Genomic DNA, 19,048 nt, shown 5'->3' with positions numbered 1-19,048 from the left:
CTGTGTTGTCACTCATCGTTTCTTTCTTTTTTTCAGTCTTATATTTACTCTGGGCTGGCCTCCACCTGGCTACATAACAATTTCTGATCTTCCGGCTTCAGCCTCCCAAGTGCACAGATACCCAGTCTTTTTTCTTCCTTCCTGCCCCCCACCCCCATCCTTCCACCATGTTCCGGAGCACCAGCCATCTTCCTTCCATGTCACGCGTCCTCATTTGTCCCCCAGCTATCATGATTTTTCCGGACCTTTCAACTTCATCAGGCTTCTCTGGGGGCACCCTTACTCCCGTTCTGTCCTAACCTCACCCCACAATCAGTTCAACTCTCTTGTCCAGGGCACTGGCATTCCCTTCAAGGTCAGTTAGAATCCGTGAAGGTGAACACTTTAAGGTCATAAACAAAAAGCTGTTGTGCGGCCAGCTGGGTGTGGCGGCACACACCTTTAACCCCAGCACTCCAGAAGCTCAGGCAAGTGTTTCTCCCTAGACACCAGCGTGGTGAACAGGAGCGCCAACCTGGGGCTGCAGAGTGACACCCAGTCTCAAACAAGCAAGCAACCCCCCACCCCCACCCCCACCCCCACCTTGGGTTTGTGAGCACCAGTAGCTTGGAACAATGCCCGTCACCTCCCACGACCCATACTCGGATTATCCCACTACAGCTACTCAGGGGATGGCTGGCGTTGAGGCTGCTTCCTGCGTTCTGGGCCACCTTGGGAAGAGCACAGCGGGGGTGCTCCCGGGCGCCTCGGTGCGTCCCCGTCGCCTCTCGCGTCCTCGGCCAAGGCCTTCCTCCAAGTCCGGGAAGGCGGCCGCCGCAGGTCGGACCGCGCTCCCGGGGAGCTGGGAGCGGGGAGCGGCCGGCAGGCGCGGGCCCGGCGAGGCTCGAGCAGCGACAGAGGACCGGCCGCCACCGGAAGCGCGCGGCGGCGGCGGGGGGGGCGGCGCCCCGAGGAGGGGGGCGGAAGGCCGCGCGCGCACGCGCACGCGCTCGGGGGGCGGGGGGCCTGCGCGCGCCGGGGGCGGGGCTCCCGCGCGGGTCACGTGACGGCCGGCGGCGGCGGAGGTGGTGGCGGCGGCGGCGGCGGCGGCGGCCGCGGCGTCTGGAGCGGCGCCCCGTGCAGGATGTTGCAGGAGGCGGCGGCGGTGTCGTTGGCGGCAGCGGGTGGAGGAGCGGCGACGGCTGAGGCGCCCGCGGGCGGGATAAAATGGCGGATTTCGAGGAGTTGAGGGTGAGCGTCGCGGGCGGGCGGGCGGGCGGGCGGGGGGGACGGTGGCGAGCGGAGGCCGCAGGGCGGGGGAGGGGAGGGCGGGGGGGCGGGAGCAGCGCGGCGGCGCCGGGCCGTGCGGCCGGCCGGTCGGCGGAGCCGCATCCTCGCGCGGAGGGGGGGCGGCGGGGCGGGAGGGGGCGGCGGGAGGGCGGCGGGGCGGGCGGTTGGCCCGCGGTGGCGGGGCCGCACGCCGCACACCTGGCCGTGGGCTGGCGCGGGCGGAGACCCCCAGTGTGCGCGGCCGCCGTTGGCTGCGAGAAGCCGCCCCCCCCGGGCAACGTGAAGTTGCGTTTAGGAATTTTCCCTCGCCCCGCTGGGGTCCGAGCCGGGTCTGTCACGAGATCAGGCCCCTTCCTCCCACCAGGGCTTCCTCGGCGTGGGGAGAAGCGCGCCCTTTTGGGAACACCGCCTTCCGTAGTCGGCCTCCCCCCCCCCCATCCACTTACTTGGTTTGTAACCATGGTAAGAGGTCTTCAGAGTCCCGTGTTGTCATGGAGTTGGGCACCCCCTTTTGGCTCCTCTGGAGGAAAACCTGTTTCTTAGCGTGGGAGCAAGGTCATAACTTTATTGTAGTCGGGGGTCTAAGAGAGAGGTGCTCGGAGGTTACAGGGAAAAACACTCTATTCTCTCCACCACATTCACAGAGGTCTTATCCCTAGGCAGACCAGCTGTGATAAAGGAGCTGTGCTGGACCCCGGAATACCGACGACGTATGTGGGGTGTTCGCAGATAGAAACCCTGATGTTTATTTTTTTTTTAATTGTGTTTTAAAGTAGAGGCGTGTAAGTCTGGATTTGAAGTTAGATGAACTTCAGTCAGCTGGGGTAACTAGTAAGCTGTTCTGCTTAGTAAGACCATTATTGTGTGGGGAAAGGATGTTGCCCAGTTGGACACCAACAAAAGAATGACTGTGAGGGATTGCACAGTACCCTCCTGTTCCTGAAATGAACCATTTTCCCAATAAAAAGTACAATACACGTTGTATCCCATACCAGTTCACACAGAGAGCCATGATTATAACGCATATTTGAACCTGATCTGCCCTGTGTTTAGCGCTGCTCCTCACGCAACTGTGCCTCATTACAGTAAACGGAACACTGCAGTTATTTTCTCCTGCAATGTAACCTGAACTTTTGTATAGTGACACATGTATGTTTCCTCTTCTTTTTAATTTTTGTTTTCTGAAGTTTGGTTGGTGGAGACCTCTCTAGGTTTAGACTTTTATTATTGTTGTTTTCCAATTTTTGTTTCTGTTTTTCAAGACAGGGTTTCTCTGTGCAGCTTTGGAGGCTGTCCTGGAACTCTCTCTGTAGACTAGGCTGACCTGGAACTCACAGAGATCTGCCTGCCACTGGAGTGCAGGGTTTGCCACCACTGCCTGGCTGTGTTAGACTTTTAGAAGTGTCACTGGTTAAGGTGAACAAAACTAACCCTAATCATGTAGGGTGGGAAAGTGGGAGTACTCAGATGGAAGTGGGACCACACCTTGAGAGGGTGGGAACCAAAGCATCCCTTTTTGCTTTTCTTTCTCCATTTGCATTTGTGCATATGCTTCACCTTCCCATCACCTGAGTCACCCGGTGTTTGCAATCTCTTTGTGCTCGGTATAAGATAATTATTGTAGATGATCACTAGAGACCTTGCCTCTGAAGCTTCTCACAGGACAGGAAGGACGGTTGCAGGCTTAGTGGTGTTGTGTGATGTTTTGTATGTGCTCTGATAAATAAAGCTTGCCTGGAGATCAGAAGGTGGAACTAGCCACTAGTTAACCATAGAGGTCCGGAGGTCTGTACAGACAGACAGGAAGTGATAAGACTGGATGTAGGTGGGCTCTCCACCCTTAATGGTCTGAGGATTGGCAGAGGTAAGAAGTGCAAGTGACTGCTCCTTTGCACCCCATCTTTCCGCATTTGACCCGTTATCTGACTCTGGGCTTTTATTGATAAGACTATTTAGGACCATGATTCAGAGTAGATGCTGGGAGATTATTCACTATCTTTTGCCTGAGCTGCTTAGGGCAGGCAGACACTTGTTTACTTCTCAGTGGAAAAAGTGATAATGATGGCACATCCCCATTTTAATATGTCCCTATACATGCTGAACTCTGGTTCAAATATTTCATATATACATTGTTATTCTTGTAATTCTGTGAGGAAATGAAACATAGATTAAATTTTGACCTAGATCACAGTTTGAGACTAGAAATGCTGAAATTTTAACCAGTTAACCTCGAGTTCTTTGGAGTTAATCACCCTGAAATTTATAGGATACATTAAATGATGAATACTACCCCTTTGTACATAAAAGTGGAAGGAAAACAGGAGAGCAAACTAAAAACAAAACAAAAGCATGGAAAGAAAGAGAAGGATAGAAATACCCATGTTTCTCTGATGGTGGTTTCTGGTTTAGATTACATTCTGGTCATCAGAATGACAGTTAATTAGGCAAAATTAGGGGCGTTGGCTTTCTGGTTATCTTCTTGGCAGTGGAAGAGATATGGTAGACTGATTTGTATACTGTAGTTTAGCTGCTGAGGATCAGTATAGCAATAGCATTTGCATGTGACTGGTACTGTCTAACCTGGAAAGACTGTCCCCTCCCCAGTATGTTTTAGTTACCCCCTCCTTTTATATTTTAGATTTGGTAAAAGGGTGGGGAGGTAGGGTGCCATTCGATAAGGCAGCTGCAGAGCCTTAAGGGGTTACCTGACAAGCTTTTTTGTTTTTTTTGTTTAAGGACAGGAGCTAGTGACAGACATGTGGCCACAGAATATGGCAGCTAAAATGTTTTGCCTTTCAGTCCCAAGTGACTAGGAGATTACCAGTCTAGCTTTCTTCTGTTCTTCTGAGAGAGAATATAATGAATAGAGAGCTCTGATTAGAATCCACTAAACTAGAGCCAGGGCATTGGAATCATTGTACAGACCTGATTTAGGAAACCATTCTAAGGGTTGAAGAAAGGAAAGGAGATTTTGGAGAAGGAAGAGGTAGCCTTTGTCATCAAAGATAGCTATAATATAGCTTGTTTGAAAAAGCTTTCATGTTCTGGGGAGATTGTTTGGTTCTCTAGATGCTCACTTACAACATCTTTGTTATAATTGAAGGGATGGCCAGCTAGTTTATGAATTATCTAGCTAGATGTGAATTAACTTGTTATAAGATTGTTTTAGTTACTGTTCTGTTGCTTTAAAGAGCCACCATGACCACCGCAGCTCTTAGAAAACATTTACTTAGCTGGGCAGTGGTGGCACATGCCTTTAATTTAATCCCAGTACCTGGGAGGCAGAGGCAGGCAGATCTGTATGACCAGCCTGGTCTACAAGAGCTAGTTCAAGGACAGTCTCCAAAGCCACAGAGAAACCCTGTCTTGAAAAACAAACAAACAAAAATTTAATTAGGGCTTGCTTACAGTTTGAGTTAGTCCATTATCATCATTGTGGGAAGCAGAGAGGCATAGACTAGAGCTGTAGCTAAAACAGTGGTTCTCAACCTTCCTTATGCTGTGACCCTTTTCATATACGGTTCTTCATGTTGTGGTGACTATCTGTCTTTAATTACATCAAAGACCTCAGAAGGATAAATATAAACTCTAGAATTGATAGAGCTGTCTTGCCTGGACAATCACCCAAAGTTCTTCTGTAATGTTGGGGCATCCATCTTCAGCCTATAGGCCTAGAGTGTTGGGCAGACTTCTCAGCTAAGCAGGAAGTTTGAAGTTGTCCCGCCTATATTGGCAGTTTGTCAGTAATTTTTCTGTGTCCTTCAGAATGTGTGGCAGACTCTTCCATGAAGCAGGAACCCTGAAGGACCTTCCCATCTTGTTTTTGGCAAGTTCAGCAGTTTCCTATGGGTCCTGCATGTCCAGTTTATTCAGCATACAAACAGTCAAGGCAAGATCCCAAATGGCTAGTCTTGCCATGTCAAAGGCAAACTCCATAATGAGTTTCTTTGATGCCCATCAGTGTTGCCAGGAGCAATTTAAATGCCATATTCTATAACTCTTTGAAAGGTTTGAAGAATATCCATCTCATATCTTTGTATATTTAGGAAACTAACATGACTGTATAGGTGATACAATCTATATTTAATTATACATTACATTTTTAAATGAGCTGTATAAACACAATGCCTAAACAAAGGACCTTAAATTTGTATCAAACCAAAATCCCTATCAATACAAAGTATTAATTTCTATATCATACTCCCTTTTTCTTTAGAAAGAGATTGACTGTGATCATTAACTATTTATAAACAACTCTGCTTAAATGAAAACAAACATTTTATAAACGGGAATTTGGGCTTAGTTTCCTCCAAACAGCTTCCTGCTGTTTGTGGGAGCTGTCAATCCCAAGGGGATCCTGAGAAAACCCAACATCATGGATAACCCCTGGCTGTAGTCATCTGAGTCTGTATCTTCTCAGCTGTTTTGGATGTTGGATCACCTGGACCAATGTTTCAGGGGGTCTTGCTTAAGTTTTGCCACAAAGAAAGTAAAGTCCATGTGGAATTTCTTCGATGCCCATCATCTTCTCTGAAGTAGATTGGTGCTGCTAGGAGCAAATGTATCTCATTATCTGTAGGGCCCTGGATGGACCCCCAAGGCACCTTGAGCAAGCAGGAAGCTGTTGACCGGAACTTCTTGCCCCAGAGCTGCTTTTGGTACTCTTCCTTGCCCCCTGGAGTTGTCATTGGTGCTCTTCCTGCCCCCTGGAGTTGTCATTGGTGCTCTTCCTGCCCCCTGGAGTTGTCATTGGTGCTCTTCCTGCCCCCTGGAGTTGTCATTGGTGCTCTTCCTGTCTTGCTAACACACACCTGGTAGGGAGGAGCTAAGCCTGAAAATCCTATTATTTTCCACTGTGCTGTAAGTCAGTATGTAAGCCCACTCCATTTCCTCAATAAAAGGCATTTGGCATTGAACGAATCACCCACTGTCCTGTCTCTAAATTTCAAACTCTAGGCCTTTGCCCGATTCGTGGAATAGATCGTAGTAGGTGCACTACAATTATCATAAAAAAAAAAAACTATTCAAATATCTTAAATTCCATATTCTTTGGATCACTGAAGTATTTGAAGACAACCTGTCTTTCTAAACATGTTTGGCCTTGAAAACATACTTAATATGACTACAAGTTCAATTGTAATAGGTGATTACTAACCTAAATTTCCTTATTATCCTAAATAGTTGGTAATAATAACTTTCAAAGACTAAAATTTTGCATTGCATTGTTAAATGTGTTGTTGCATAGGTACAATACCTTGAACGAGATTAGAAATACATGTACAGTATGTTCTAACAAAAATAATCTCAACTTTTATCAGTATATAGAAAATCCAAGCCAATGTAAAATATTTAAAACTAGTAGTTGCTTTTTTGGTTTGAAAGTAGATTCAATCTGCCATTTTATCCTATTACTATATTCCTCTTATTTCTTTTCAGAGTAGATTCAATAATCTACCCTTATATCCTATCGTCTACATCCTCCTTTTTTCTTTTTAAAACAAGAATGCTGAATCTAATCTCCTTTGTTCAACTTTCTTCCTGACTATAGCCAATAACAATTTGTAACCAAAGGATGACAAATATCCATAAGTCATTGAACAACCAAAAAACACCCGTCCTATCTCTTTGAATTGTCGGTGCCATTTTGTTCTTAAATTTACTTCCTGTTGTCTGGGGGTGACATCATCTTTGGGGGATCCTGAAAAGAATAATTTTGGTTAATTATCAAGTCCTGGGAGAGGTGGCTGTTTTATAAAATATTGAAATAAGATGGGGGTGCTCCATTCCTTGTGAAATAACCTTCCACTGGTACCATTTAACAGGCTGGGAATTATAAGTAGGCACTGAGAAGGCAATTTTTTTTCTATGCTGTTCTTGTAAAGGTATAGTTAAAAAAAAAAAAGAAGCAAAACATGCTTATAGATCGATCAGTAAAAGAAGGCAATAAAAAAGGTAGGGACTTGCTGACTGTAAGGAGCCCGCTGACTCAGTCCCCTATTTCTTTCTGGTCCTCAAATTTGTTAACATTCTCCCTTTTCCAGATTTCTTTATAATAACCAATATAGGAGAAATCCAAGGACTGGTTGATTTCTTCAATATGTTGAACATTTAGCTGCTTGTAATTTCTCAAATGTCAAAGGCCATTGTTTTACTCACACAAGTTTGTTAGTTAACCATTTTAAAGGTAGGGCTATTGGCACCTTTGAAAGATTAGCAGCTGCTTATGTACATCCTGAATAGTCAGTGACTGTTATTGATAATCCCTTTTAATATATTTCTCAGAAGCATATGTTTATGGTTTGTTTCTGAGCTTAGATGAATGTTAATCTCTGTTTTCCATTGCTATGTTAACTACATGTGGTTTTAACTTTCCTCTCTGTCCTTATGATCCTATACATTCAACCCATCTTACACTTTTTTTTTTTTTTAACCTGAGATAAAGCTCCATTCCCTAGAAGCTGAACATTTACCCTCCTGAATTGGCCAAACTGGATGCTAAGATTTTGGTGAAACAATTGGTACATCTGCACTTGTGTCTACCAGACTCTCAATTTCAATGCCATTTATTTGTATTTTTTAGCTTTGATCTTTGATCATGTGTAGAAGTTTGCCAAAATACTTGTTGGATGGTCTCTCATGAATTTTTTTTTTTAAACTACTGAAGCTGTTCTTTCATCCAGAGTAGTATGGTTTTTAATAACAGGCATTAAGTCCAGTATGAGCTAAAGAGTCTCAAGAGCAGACACAGAGTCAGAGACATCTCCATTCCCACTATTAGGGGTCCCACAAAAATGTCAAGTTAACAACCATAACATATATGCAGAATATCTATCTAGCACAGGCTTGTGGTTGCCAGTTCAGTTTCTGAGGGCTGCTATGAGTCCTACTTAGTTGAAGTCTTTGGGCCATGTTCTCCTGGTATCCTTGACCCCTCTGGCTCCTACATTTCTTCCTTTCCCTCTTCTACAGGGTTCTCTGAGCTCCAAGGGGAGGGACCTGATGGAGATCTTCAATTTGGGCTCTCCTAATGTTTGGCTGTGGTCTCTTCATCTGCTTCCATCAGCTGCCAGAGGTAGTCTTTTCAATGATGATTGGCTAGACACCAATATGAGTGTGTAAGGATATTGTTAGAAATCATCCAGTTGAATGATAGATCTCTGAGCTATACAGCCTCCCCTGTCAGTGTTGGGCGTACACTCCCTCTTTAGGTATGTGCAGTTTGATTATTGGTTGGTCACTCCCCAAAGTTAAGTGTATCCATTTTCCTAGTACATCTTGTGAGTGGGATAGATATGGGTTGAAGATTTTGTGGCTTACTTGGTGTCTCATATCTATCTCTGGAAGCCTTGCCTGGTTACAGAGGATGGCCAGTGGAGGCTCTGAATCCTCCATTATTAGAAGTCCTTGCTAGGGTCACCCTTGTAGAATACTGAGAGTTTCTACTGTTCTAAGTTTTCATCTCAGTCCACCACAACCACTACCAGATACCTTCCAGTTCAGTTGTGTCTCCTTCCCATCTACCCTATCCCTCCTGTTCCCAGTCTTCCCACAAAATCCATTGTTTTTCTTTTCCAGAGAGATTCATGCTTCCCCTTCTTAGAGCCTTCCTTGTTACTTAACCTGTGTGGGTCAGTATTATAACATGATTGCCATTGACTTAACAGCTTATGTCATCTTATAAGTGAGTACATATCATGTTTTTCTTGTTTGGGTTTGGGTTACCCACTCAGGATGATTTTTCTAATTCCGTCCATTTGCCTACACATTTAATGATGTCATGATTGTTGAGCTGAGCATCGTGTAAATCATTCTTCTGTTGAGAGACATCTACAGTGTTTCCAGTTTCTGGTTGCTATGAATAAAGATGCCCATCTTTAATTGGGAGGCAGAGGCAGACTGAGCTCTGTGAGTTCGAGACCAATCTGGTCTACAGAGTAAGTTCCAGGGCAGGCTTCAAAGCTAGACAGAGATATCCTGTCTTGAAAAACTAAAAAGAAGAAAAAAAAAGGGGGGGGGGAATAAAAATAAATGAACAGAGCTGCTAAGCACTTGTCTTTGTGATAGGATGGAGCGTCCTTTGGATATATGGATATATGCTGAAGAGTGATATAGTTGGGTCTTGAGGTAGTTTGATTCCCAGTTTTTTTGAGAAACTGCCATATTGATATTTCCACAGTGGTTGTATGAGCTTGTACTCCTACCAGCAATGGAGGAGAGTTCCCCTTGTTCCCCATCCTTGCCATTCTGACAAGTGTCTTTAAGATAGAATCTCAGAGTAGTTTAGAGTTGCATTTCCCTGATGGCTATGGATGTTGAACATTTCTAAATGTTTCTCAAACATTTTGGTTTTCTTTATTGAGAATTCTCTATTTAGATTTATTTTCCATTAAAAATATTTATTTTTATTTTATGTGCATTGGTGTTCAGGCTACATGTATGTCTGTGTAAGCTGTGTGATCCTTTAGAACTGGATTACAGACGGTTGTGAGCTGCCATGTGGGTGTTCAGAATAGAGCTGGGGTCCTGTGGAAGAGCAGCCAGTACTCTTAACCGTTGTGCCAGCTCTACAGTCCCAGTACCCATTTAAAAATAGGGTTATTTGTTTTCTTGATGTCTAGTTTCTTTATGTATTTTGAGTATTCGCCCTCTATCTGATGTGGAGTTTGTGAAAATCTTTTTCCATTCTGTAGCTGCTATTTTGTCGTATTGACGGTGTTTCAGTTTCATGATGTTCCATTAATTGATTGTTGATCTTAGTGCCTATTCTATCAGTGTTCTGTTCAGGAAATTGTCGCCTGTGCCAGTGTGTTCAAGGCTATTCCCCACTTTCTCTTTTAGCAGGTTCTGTGTATCTGATATTATGTTGGATGTCTTATCCAGGATGATGGATATGGATCTGTATGCATTCTTCTACATGCAGATATCCAGTTTGACCAACACTATTTGTTGAAGGTGTTTTTCTTTTTTTCATTGTTTATTTCTTGCTTCTTTATCTAAGATCAGGTGTCCTTTGGTTTGTGGATTCATGTCTGGGTCTCTGAATAAATTCCATTGACCAAAGAGTCTTTATGCCAATACCATGCCTTTTTTTTTTTTTAATTTTTATTTTTATTATAGCTTTGTAGTATAGCTTGAATTCAGGGATGGTGATACCTCCAGAAAGAAATTCTTTTATTGTACAGATTGTTTTAGCTATCCTGTTTTTTCTTTTTTCATATGAAGTTTAGTATTATCTTTTCAAGGTCTATAAATAGTTGTGTTGAAATTTTGATGAGGATTGTGTTGAATCTGCAGATTGCTTTTGGTAGGATGGGCGTTTTTACTATTTTGATCCTACTGACCCATGAGTATGGGAGATTGTTCCATCTTCTGATGTCTTCGATTTCTTTCTTCAAAGACTTAGTTTTTATCTTACAAATCTTTTGCTTGCTTGGTTAGAGTTACCCCAACATATATTATTGTTTGTGGCTGTTGTTAAGGGCATTTCCCCAATTTCTTTCTCAGCCCATTTCTCATTTGTTTATAGGAGGGCTACTGATTTTTGCAGTTAACTTCATATTCATAGACTTTGCTGAAGTGTTTATCAGCTGCAGTCCCTCAGAACTTTGGGGGTTGTTTACATATACTATCATATCATTTGTAAATAGCAGTATTTTGATTTCTTTCCAATGTGTATCTCCTTGATCTCTTTAATTATCTTTGCTCTACCGAGATAGAGCTTCACGTACTGTGTAGAAATGGAGAGAGTGGACAGCCATGCCATTTCTGCTTTTAGTGGGATTGCTTTGAGTTTTTCTCCATTTAATTTCATGTTGGCTATAGGCTTGCTGTAAATTGCTTTTATTATATTGAGGTATGTATGTATGTCCCTTGTATCCTTACTCTTTCCAAGACTTGTCATGAAAGGGTGTTGGATTTTTGTCAAAGGCTTTTTCAGCATCCAATGAAATGCTCTTGTGGCTTTCTTTCAGTTTGTTTATATGGTGGATTACATTGACAGATTTTCCTATGTTGAACTGTCCATCTCTGGAATGAAGCCCACTTGATCATGGTGGATGTACTTTTTGATGTGTTCTTGGATTCATTTGGGTAGTATTTTATTATTTTTGCGTTAATGTTCATGAGGGAAATTGGTCTGTAATCCTCTTTGTTGAATCTTTGTGTGTGTTGGCTATCAGGGTGACTGTAGTCTCATAAAATGAATTTGGCAATTTTCCTTCTTTTTCTGTTGTGTGGAGTAATTTGAGGAATATTAGTATTAGCTCTGGTAAAGTCTGGTACAGTTCTTTGCTAAAACTGTTTGGCCCTGGGCTTTTTTTTGCTTTGGAGCCTTTTTTTTTTTTTAAATTAAAAACAATCTTACTTTACATACCAATCCCAATTCCCTCTCCCTCCTGTTCTTTTATTTCCCCCCACCAACTCCCCACCCCACCCTCTATCCACTCCTCAGGGAGGGTGAGGTCTCCCATGGGGGATCATCATATCATTTGGCACAGGACCTAGGCCCTCCCCTATGTATCTAGGCAGAGAGAGTATTTCTCCGTAGGGAATGGGCTCCCAAAGCCCATTCGTGCACTAGGGATAAATACTGGTTCCACTACCAGAGGCCTCATACACTGCCCAGGTTCCCCAGCTGACACCCACATCATGGGGCCTGGTTTGGTCTTAGGCTGGTTCCCCAGCTCCCACTTGCTCAGGTCAGCTGTTTCTGTGGGTTTTGCTTGGGAGACTTTTAATGCCTCCATTACCTCATGGGTTATAGATCTATTTGAATTGTTTACCTGATCTTGACTTAAATTTGCTAAGTGGTATTTATCAAGAAAATTATCATTTCTTTGACAATTTTCCAATTTTGTGGAGTATGGGTTGTGGTTTTCTTTTCTTTCCTCTTTTTTTTCTTTTTTCTTTTCTTTTTTTCCTTAAGACAGGTTTTCTTTGTATAAACCAGGCTGGTCTAGAACTCAGAGATCTTCCTGCCTCTACCTTCTGAATGCTGGAATTAAAGGCATAAGTTACCATTGCCTGTTGCAGTAGAGGATTTTGAAGTAATACCCAATGATTCTTTAGATTTCTTAAGTGTCTCTTGTTGTATTTCCCTTTTCTCGTTTCTGATTTTGTTAATTTGGATATTTTCTCTTCCTCTTTAAGTTGGTTGGGGTAAGGGAAAGAACCAACTCTTTGTATTATTGTCTTTGTTTCTATGATTGATTTTTACCCCCAGTTTATTTTCTGTAGTCTACTTCTCTTAGGTGTTCCTTTTTTTCCCCCTTTCAGGAGTGATGTTAGGTTGCTAGTTAGCATGCGATCACTGTAATTCCTTTGTGAATGTACTTAGTGCTATGAACCTTCCTCTTAGTACTACTTTCATTGTGTCCTTTAAGTTTAGATATGTTGTGCATTCATTTTCATTGAATTCTAGGAAGTCTTAATATCTCTTTATTTGTGCCTTGACCAGTAGTCTTTCAGTAGGAAGTTGTTCGATTTTCATGGTTTTTTAAGCTTTATGTTGTTGAAATCCAGCTTCAATCCATGGTGTTCTGATAGGATGTAGGGGGCCATTTCAGTTTTATTATATCTGTTGAGAACTGCTTTGTGATTGCACATGTGGTCAGTTTTGGAGAGACTTCTATGAGGTGCTGAGAAGAATGTGTATTCTTTTGTGTTTGGGTGAAATGTTCTGTAAATTTCTGTTTGGTCCATTTGATTTATAAGGTCTGCTTTCTGTTTATTTTTTGTCTGGGTGACCTGTCTGTTGGTGAGAGTGGGGTATTGAAGTCTCCCACTATCAGTGTGTGATTTAAGATTTAGTAATGTTTCTTTTGCAAAGGTAGATGTCCTTGTGTTTGGAACATAGATATTAGGAGTTGACATATCATCTTGGTGGATTTTTCCTTCGAGTATGAAGTGTCCCCATCCTTCTTGATTTGGTTTGAAGTCTATTTTGTTAGATACTAGAATAGCTACTCCAGCTTGTTTTTCAGGTCATTTTGATTGGAAAATCTTTTGCTAACACTTTACTCTGAAGTAATGTTTACTTACCGTGGATATTGAGGTGTTTCTTATATGCAGTGGAAGAATGGGTCTTGTTTTTTGCATCCATTCTGTTAGTCTGTGTCTTTTTACTGAGTCCGTTGATATGAGAAGTATCAGTGATCAGTGATTATTAATTCCTGTTTTTTTGACGGTGGGTGGAGGTGGTGGTGTGGTGTGTGTGTGTGCGCGCGTGCGTGCGTTCATGTTTATACACATGCACTTCTTTTTTTTTTTGCTGGTCAAGATTATTTACTCTGCTTCCATGTGTTTAATCTTCTTGGATTGGAGTTTTCCTTTTAGTACCTTCTATAGGGCTGGATTTGTGAATAGATAGTGTTTAAATTTGGTTTTGTTATAGACTACCTTGTTTTCTCCTTTCATGTGGATGAAAGTTTTGCTGGATATTGGAATTTTGGCTGGGATCTGTGGTCCTGAGTATGTGGGACCTCAGAGCCTTCCCTCACAGTGACAACTTTTCTCCCAGGCCACCTCTCCTAATAGTGCCACCTCCTTTGGGGGCCATTTTCTTTTAAACCACCACAGTAATTAATTTTGCTTGAATTTTAAAATCCCCCATACCTCTTTGTGTGTGTATGTGTGTGTGTTTATTTTCATTGTGCTGGAGATTGAACCTAGGATCTATTCTAAAGCAAGTAAGTCCTCAACCATCAAGCCAAACCTCCAGTCCTATTTTAATGTAAAATTCTCATGGGTATACTAGTGAAAGATTTAAATTTGGGGTGCTAGTATTAGTCTTTGTAAGTTTAGGTTTTGTTTTGAATATAATTATTCACTTGATTTTGGAAGAAAGTACTTTCTAAGTACATTTGAAAAATTTATGAGAGAGAGAGAGAGTGAGAGTGTGAGTTACAGTGCTTTTGATGTATATATACTACTGGGCTTTTGTGGCATCTCTCTCCTTCCTCGATTCCACAAGAATCTAGGAATTAAACTAGGTAACCAGTCTCTGGTCCCACCCTACTCCCTTTTTTTTTTTTTTTTTTTTTTTTTTTTGGTTTTGTTTTGTTTTTCTGATACAGGGTTTCTCTGTGTAGCCTTGGTTATCCTAAAACTAGCTCTGTAGACCAGGCTAGCCTCAAGTTCACTGAGAACTTCCTTCCATTGCCTCCTGAGTGCTGGGATCACAAGCCTTTGATCCCACTGCCTAGGTTGTATATTTTCTTGGAGATGGTGTCTCATGAATCATAGGGTAGCTTTAAATCTGCTATGACTCTATCTACACAGCTGGATTCCCAGTACCCATGTAATGTTTATGCAGTATGTTCACTCATTGGTAACAGCTTGCACAACCTGAATGTATTACAGTTGGCATAGACACACCATATAAACCAATTGTTGGTAAGAGCTGTTCTTTTATCCTTTACAAAGATACCTCACCGGCTGGTCAGTGGTGGCATGTGCCTTTAATCCCAGCAGTCTGGAGACAGAGGCTGTTACACAAAACCAAAAACAACAATGACAATACCCCCCCCCCAAAAAAAATTCCTCCAAAAAACAAAGGTATGTCACATATGGTGTTCTAGCCACACCTAGTTCTTTCTTACTCATTAACTCCTAAACCTTAATCTCTGAGACTCACCAAGCAGTTCTTTCTGGGTTTATTGTTATTTTTAATACTACATAAGGGCTGGAGAGACGATTAAGAGTGCTTGCTGCTCCAATCAAGGACCTGGATTTGGTTCCCAGTACCCATGTTAGTCTGCTTACCACCACCAGTCATGGGCCTTGGTGATACAGCTGTCTTTGAATCATTTCTGCTCCTGAAGCAACCCCTAACCCATACTTCTGTAGGTAACCAATAAAACTCATTGGTTCACCAAGTAGGACTTTGGTGGTATCTGTACTTTGTCATGGGGATCCCTATCTGGTTTCTGTGTGTAGCCTTGGCTATCCTGGAACTAGCTTTGTGTAGATCAGGCAGGCCTTGAATTCACAGAGATCCACCTGCTTCTGCTTCCCAAGCGCTGGGATTAAAAGCGTGTGTCATCAGCCTGGCTTAGTCTGTTCCTTCCTGTTTGAGTATGGGTTAAAAATACATTGGTTTTGGATAACAATTACAACTGGATTTTGTAATTCTACTAGAAGTTATACACATGACATCAAAATCCAACTTGTTTATTTAATTAGTGACAATTTTATAACAAATACTGTGTAAATGGAGTTCTTAATTGGTCTCAGTAATAAAAACCCAGAGTCAGGTATAGAGCAAAATGTTGAGAGATCAGAGAGAAGGAGCAAGCCATAGCACACCTTACCTCCTTGGCATCTGGGCAGACAAGAGAGTGAGTTCTTGTTTCTCCCTGCTTATATCTTGTTATCACCACAGTGCTGTGTTTTATATTAGAAGGTCTTGGTTTCAGAAAAAGAATATATTCATTGGTTAAAGAGTTCATAGTGAAGAAGCAAACAGTGATTTATGTTAGTGCATAATCTGACAATCAGGTGGTTAATAAGAACCAAAATGAAGAGGAAAAGCAAAATCTGATTTAACAACAAACTCAAATGGAAGTTTCAAGATATTCAGAGATAGCTTTTTGAATATTAATGTTCTAGGTGGTGTGGTATATGTAATTACTGATTAGTATCAGGAAAAAATCTGATTTTATATTACTATTTAGGTAGTAATTTTTTTTTTAATATGCTTGATGATGATTCGTCCTTTTTTTTCTTTTCCTTTTTAGAATATGGTTTCTAGTTTTAGGGTTTCTGAATTACAAGTGTTACTAGGCTTTGCTGGACGGAATAAAAGTGGGCGTAAGCATGACCTCCTGATGAGGGCGTTGCATTTACTGAAGAGTGGCTGCAGCCCTGCGGTTCAGATTAAAATTCGAGAATTATATCGACGCCGATACCCACGGACACTTGAAGGACTTTGTGATCTATCCACAATCAAATCATCGGTTTTCAGTTTGGATGGTAGTTCTTCACCAGTGGAACCTGACTTGCCTGTGGCTGGGATCCACTCGTTGCCTTCCACTTCAATTACACCTCACTCACCATCATCTCCTGTTGGTTCTGTGCTGCTTCAGGACAGTAAGCCCACATTTGAGATGCAGCAGCCTTCTCCTCCCATTCCTCCTGTCCATCCTGATGTGCAATTAAAAAACCTCCCCTTTTATGATGTCCTTGATGTTCTCATCAAGCCTACAAGTTTAGGTAAGTATTGAGAAAAATTAATTTCTAATGAGAAAAGTTTTTAGAAGAGAGTAAAACAGCCTACAACTATTTATTAGTGCTCTGTCACTACCAAGCGCTTCTGATCTTTAAGAGTTATGTATGAGTAGCAGAGGGATAGAGAAGGGTATGAAAACCAATATAGCTTATGCTAACGTTTGTTTGTTTTGTTTTGCCTTTTTATGTCTTAAGGACTCAGATTGCTATTGTATGAAGGGAAGGACTTAGGCCTTCATGTCTGTATCATGTTTTGATCGTGTTAGATTCCTAGGCTTTGTGTAACATAGCTCTAAGATTCTTTCCTAACAAGTAAACCTCTTGGGGCTGAAGAGCTGACTCAGTGGGTAACAGTAAGTACTACTCTTGCAGAAGACCCGGTTCAGCTTCTAGCGTCTGTAGGATGGTGGTTCATAGTAGCTGTACTGCAGCTCCAGAGAGCTGTACACTGTTATACCCCACACAAGCTTAATACACATAAATAAAAGAATTAATCTTAAAAAAATAAACCTTATACATAATTTTTCCTGAAGTGGGAAAGAATATTTGATAAACGTTACAATTTCTTACTACATTTCTATTGTGTATGGGTGGGTGGGTGGCACCGTGTATCTTTGATGCCTCAGGATGAAGCTGTCAGACAGGGCTGGTTAATGGGGTTGTGATAGTCTGATTGTTGACAGGCCAAGATGGCTGCTTGGTCTCTTTTACTCTTTATTTATTTACGTTTTTGCAGTTTAAATTCTGCAAGAAAAGTAGCTTCTTGCCATTTTTAATGCTATTAAAAACATAGGGGACATTATGGAGAATAGGGTGGCTCAGTGAGTAAAACTTGTTTGCCGTGGAGCCTTATGACCTGAACCGATGTATAGAACCCACATGGTAGATTTCTGATTGTACATCTGTATATCTGATATTCATACACATATATGGAATAATAATATTGTCCATCCGTCATAAAAAACTGTACATATCTTTGAAATTTCTGTGTGAAAATTGCTTGCTTAAACTTTTAATAATACTGTCTTTTACTTATCCATTGGTGTCTGCCTGTGGACACTGGGTTGCTTTCCCATTTTTGCTGTTGTGACTAATCCTTCTGTGAACATGACTATAAGTACTCTATCCAAGGTAGAATTGTTGGATCATACGGTAATTGGTTTTAATTTTTAAGCAGCTGCCATACTGTTTCCACAACAGCTGTACTATCTTAAATTGCCATGAACTTAGACATTTGCATGAAAATTTCTTCCATCCTTACCAAAATGTTCTGGTTTTGGAGGGAATGCTTTATTTTGGATTGTAGCCAACCCAGTGGGTATAAAGTAGTACTAAATTGGAGTTTTAACTTATATTTCTGTAACTGTGGGGGAAATTGAGGATTTTTAATGTGATTGTTATTAGCCATTATGTATTTTGTTTGGAGAGATGCCTTTTCAAATCCTTTGCCTGATTTGAATTGGGTTACTTTGGTTTTATTGTTGAATTTTAGGAGGACCTTTCCACTTCTGCTTCTTAGCACCCATTTACTTTTGATTCAGAGATACAATGTAATAAGGAGTAAAAGAAGAGTGTTTTTAGAGGACAGTGCAATGATTGATGGGGGATGGAAACCAAGCAGTCTTAGATGATACAGCTTAATAAAATAGCCCACTCACTATTAACTTTATTAGCAGGTCTGCTAAACAGAGCTACAAATCTACCTACCAAACTTTAAAATAATTTTTTTAAATGTATATAATTGTTTATCTTTATATGCCTGTATACTCCATTAGATCTGTATTCGCCATTAGATCTCCTGGAATTGTAGTTATAGATGGTTGAACCTCCTTGTAGGTGCTGAGAATTTAACCCCAGTCCTCTGGAAGAACGGCTTGTGCTCTTAACCAATTAGCCAATTCTCCAGTTCCTGATGAGACTAATTATTATGTCTCTTTATAAACCACTCCCAACCTGAGTACAACTTCTAGAGAGCAATCTTGCCCAAAATACAAGCAAGCCCAATACAGGATGTCAATATAATACTTCCAGGGAATGGAAGGGATGGCTTAACTAACAGACTTCAAATTTTATTTAGACTATTTAATAAGGTATGCTAAAATACTAACTTTTAACCTAAATGTTTTACCAAGATAGAATCATTATTATCAAGTAGGTGGCAAAATGCTTGTATCAGACTAGAGCTTTTTTTCCTTGAAATATTTCATTTATTTTACTTATTTTGAGACAGTCTCGCTGTGTAACCCTGGCTAACTTGATAGTTGCCATGTATTACAGGCTGGCCTTGAAGTCAAAGAGATCTGTTTGCCTCTGCCTTCTGAGTGCTAGTATTCAAGGTGTGCGCCATCATGTCTGGCTCAAATTTTAATTTTTTTGAGTATATGCAGTTATCTATCCTCAAAATCCAAAGTATGTGTTGGACCTTCTGGAGCTGGAGTTACATAGGGAGATGCCAGCCACAGGATGTATGTGTTCAAAGTCTATAGCTTTGGTCCTTTGTGAGACTAGCATTCTTCACTACTGAACCATCTTTGGAGATTCCTCTTCTCCCTTC

The 19,048-nt window shown here is 41.6% G+C and overlaps 1 protein-coding gene across 6 annotated transcripts in view; it reads left to right on the top strand.

The window, feature by feature from the left end:
* The first annotated feature begins 1,055 nt into the window (after positions 1 to 1,055).
* Positions 1,056 to 19,048, top strand: part of Pias2 (protein inhibitor of activated STAT 2) — a 55,915-nt gene continuing 37,922 nt past the window's right edge. For 3 of the 6 annotated variants that reach the window (XM_051202222.1, XM_051202225.1, XM_051202227.1), the window contains exons 1-3: positions 1,057 to 1,230; positions 8,239 to 8,341; positions 16,005 to 16,479. In XM_051202222.1, the coding sequence (XP_051058179.1) occupies positions 8,297 to 8,341; positions 16,005 to 16,479 (520 nt within the window). In that variant the 5' untranslated portion in view covers positions 1,057 to 1,230; positions 8,239 to 8,296. Of the gene's footprint in view, positions 1,231 to 8,238; positions 8,342 to 16,004; positions 16,480 to 19,048 lie in introns of all 6 variants that reach the window. The other 3 variants (XM_051202223.1, XM_051202228.1, XM_051202224.1) reach the window with 2 other exon arrangements.

The sequence above is a fragment of the Phodopus roborovskii genome, unplaced genomic scaffold, assembly GCF_943737965.1.
Source record: "Phodopus roborovskii unplaced genomic scaffold, PHOROB, whole genome shotgun sequence".
Taxonomy (NCBI): Eukaryota; Metazoa; Chordata; class Mammalia; order Rodentia; family Cricetidae; genus Phodopus; species Phodopus roborovskii.
The sequence above is the reverse complement of the archived record's forward strand: the minus strand, read 5'-3'. Positions and strand labels throughout refer to the sequence as shown.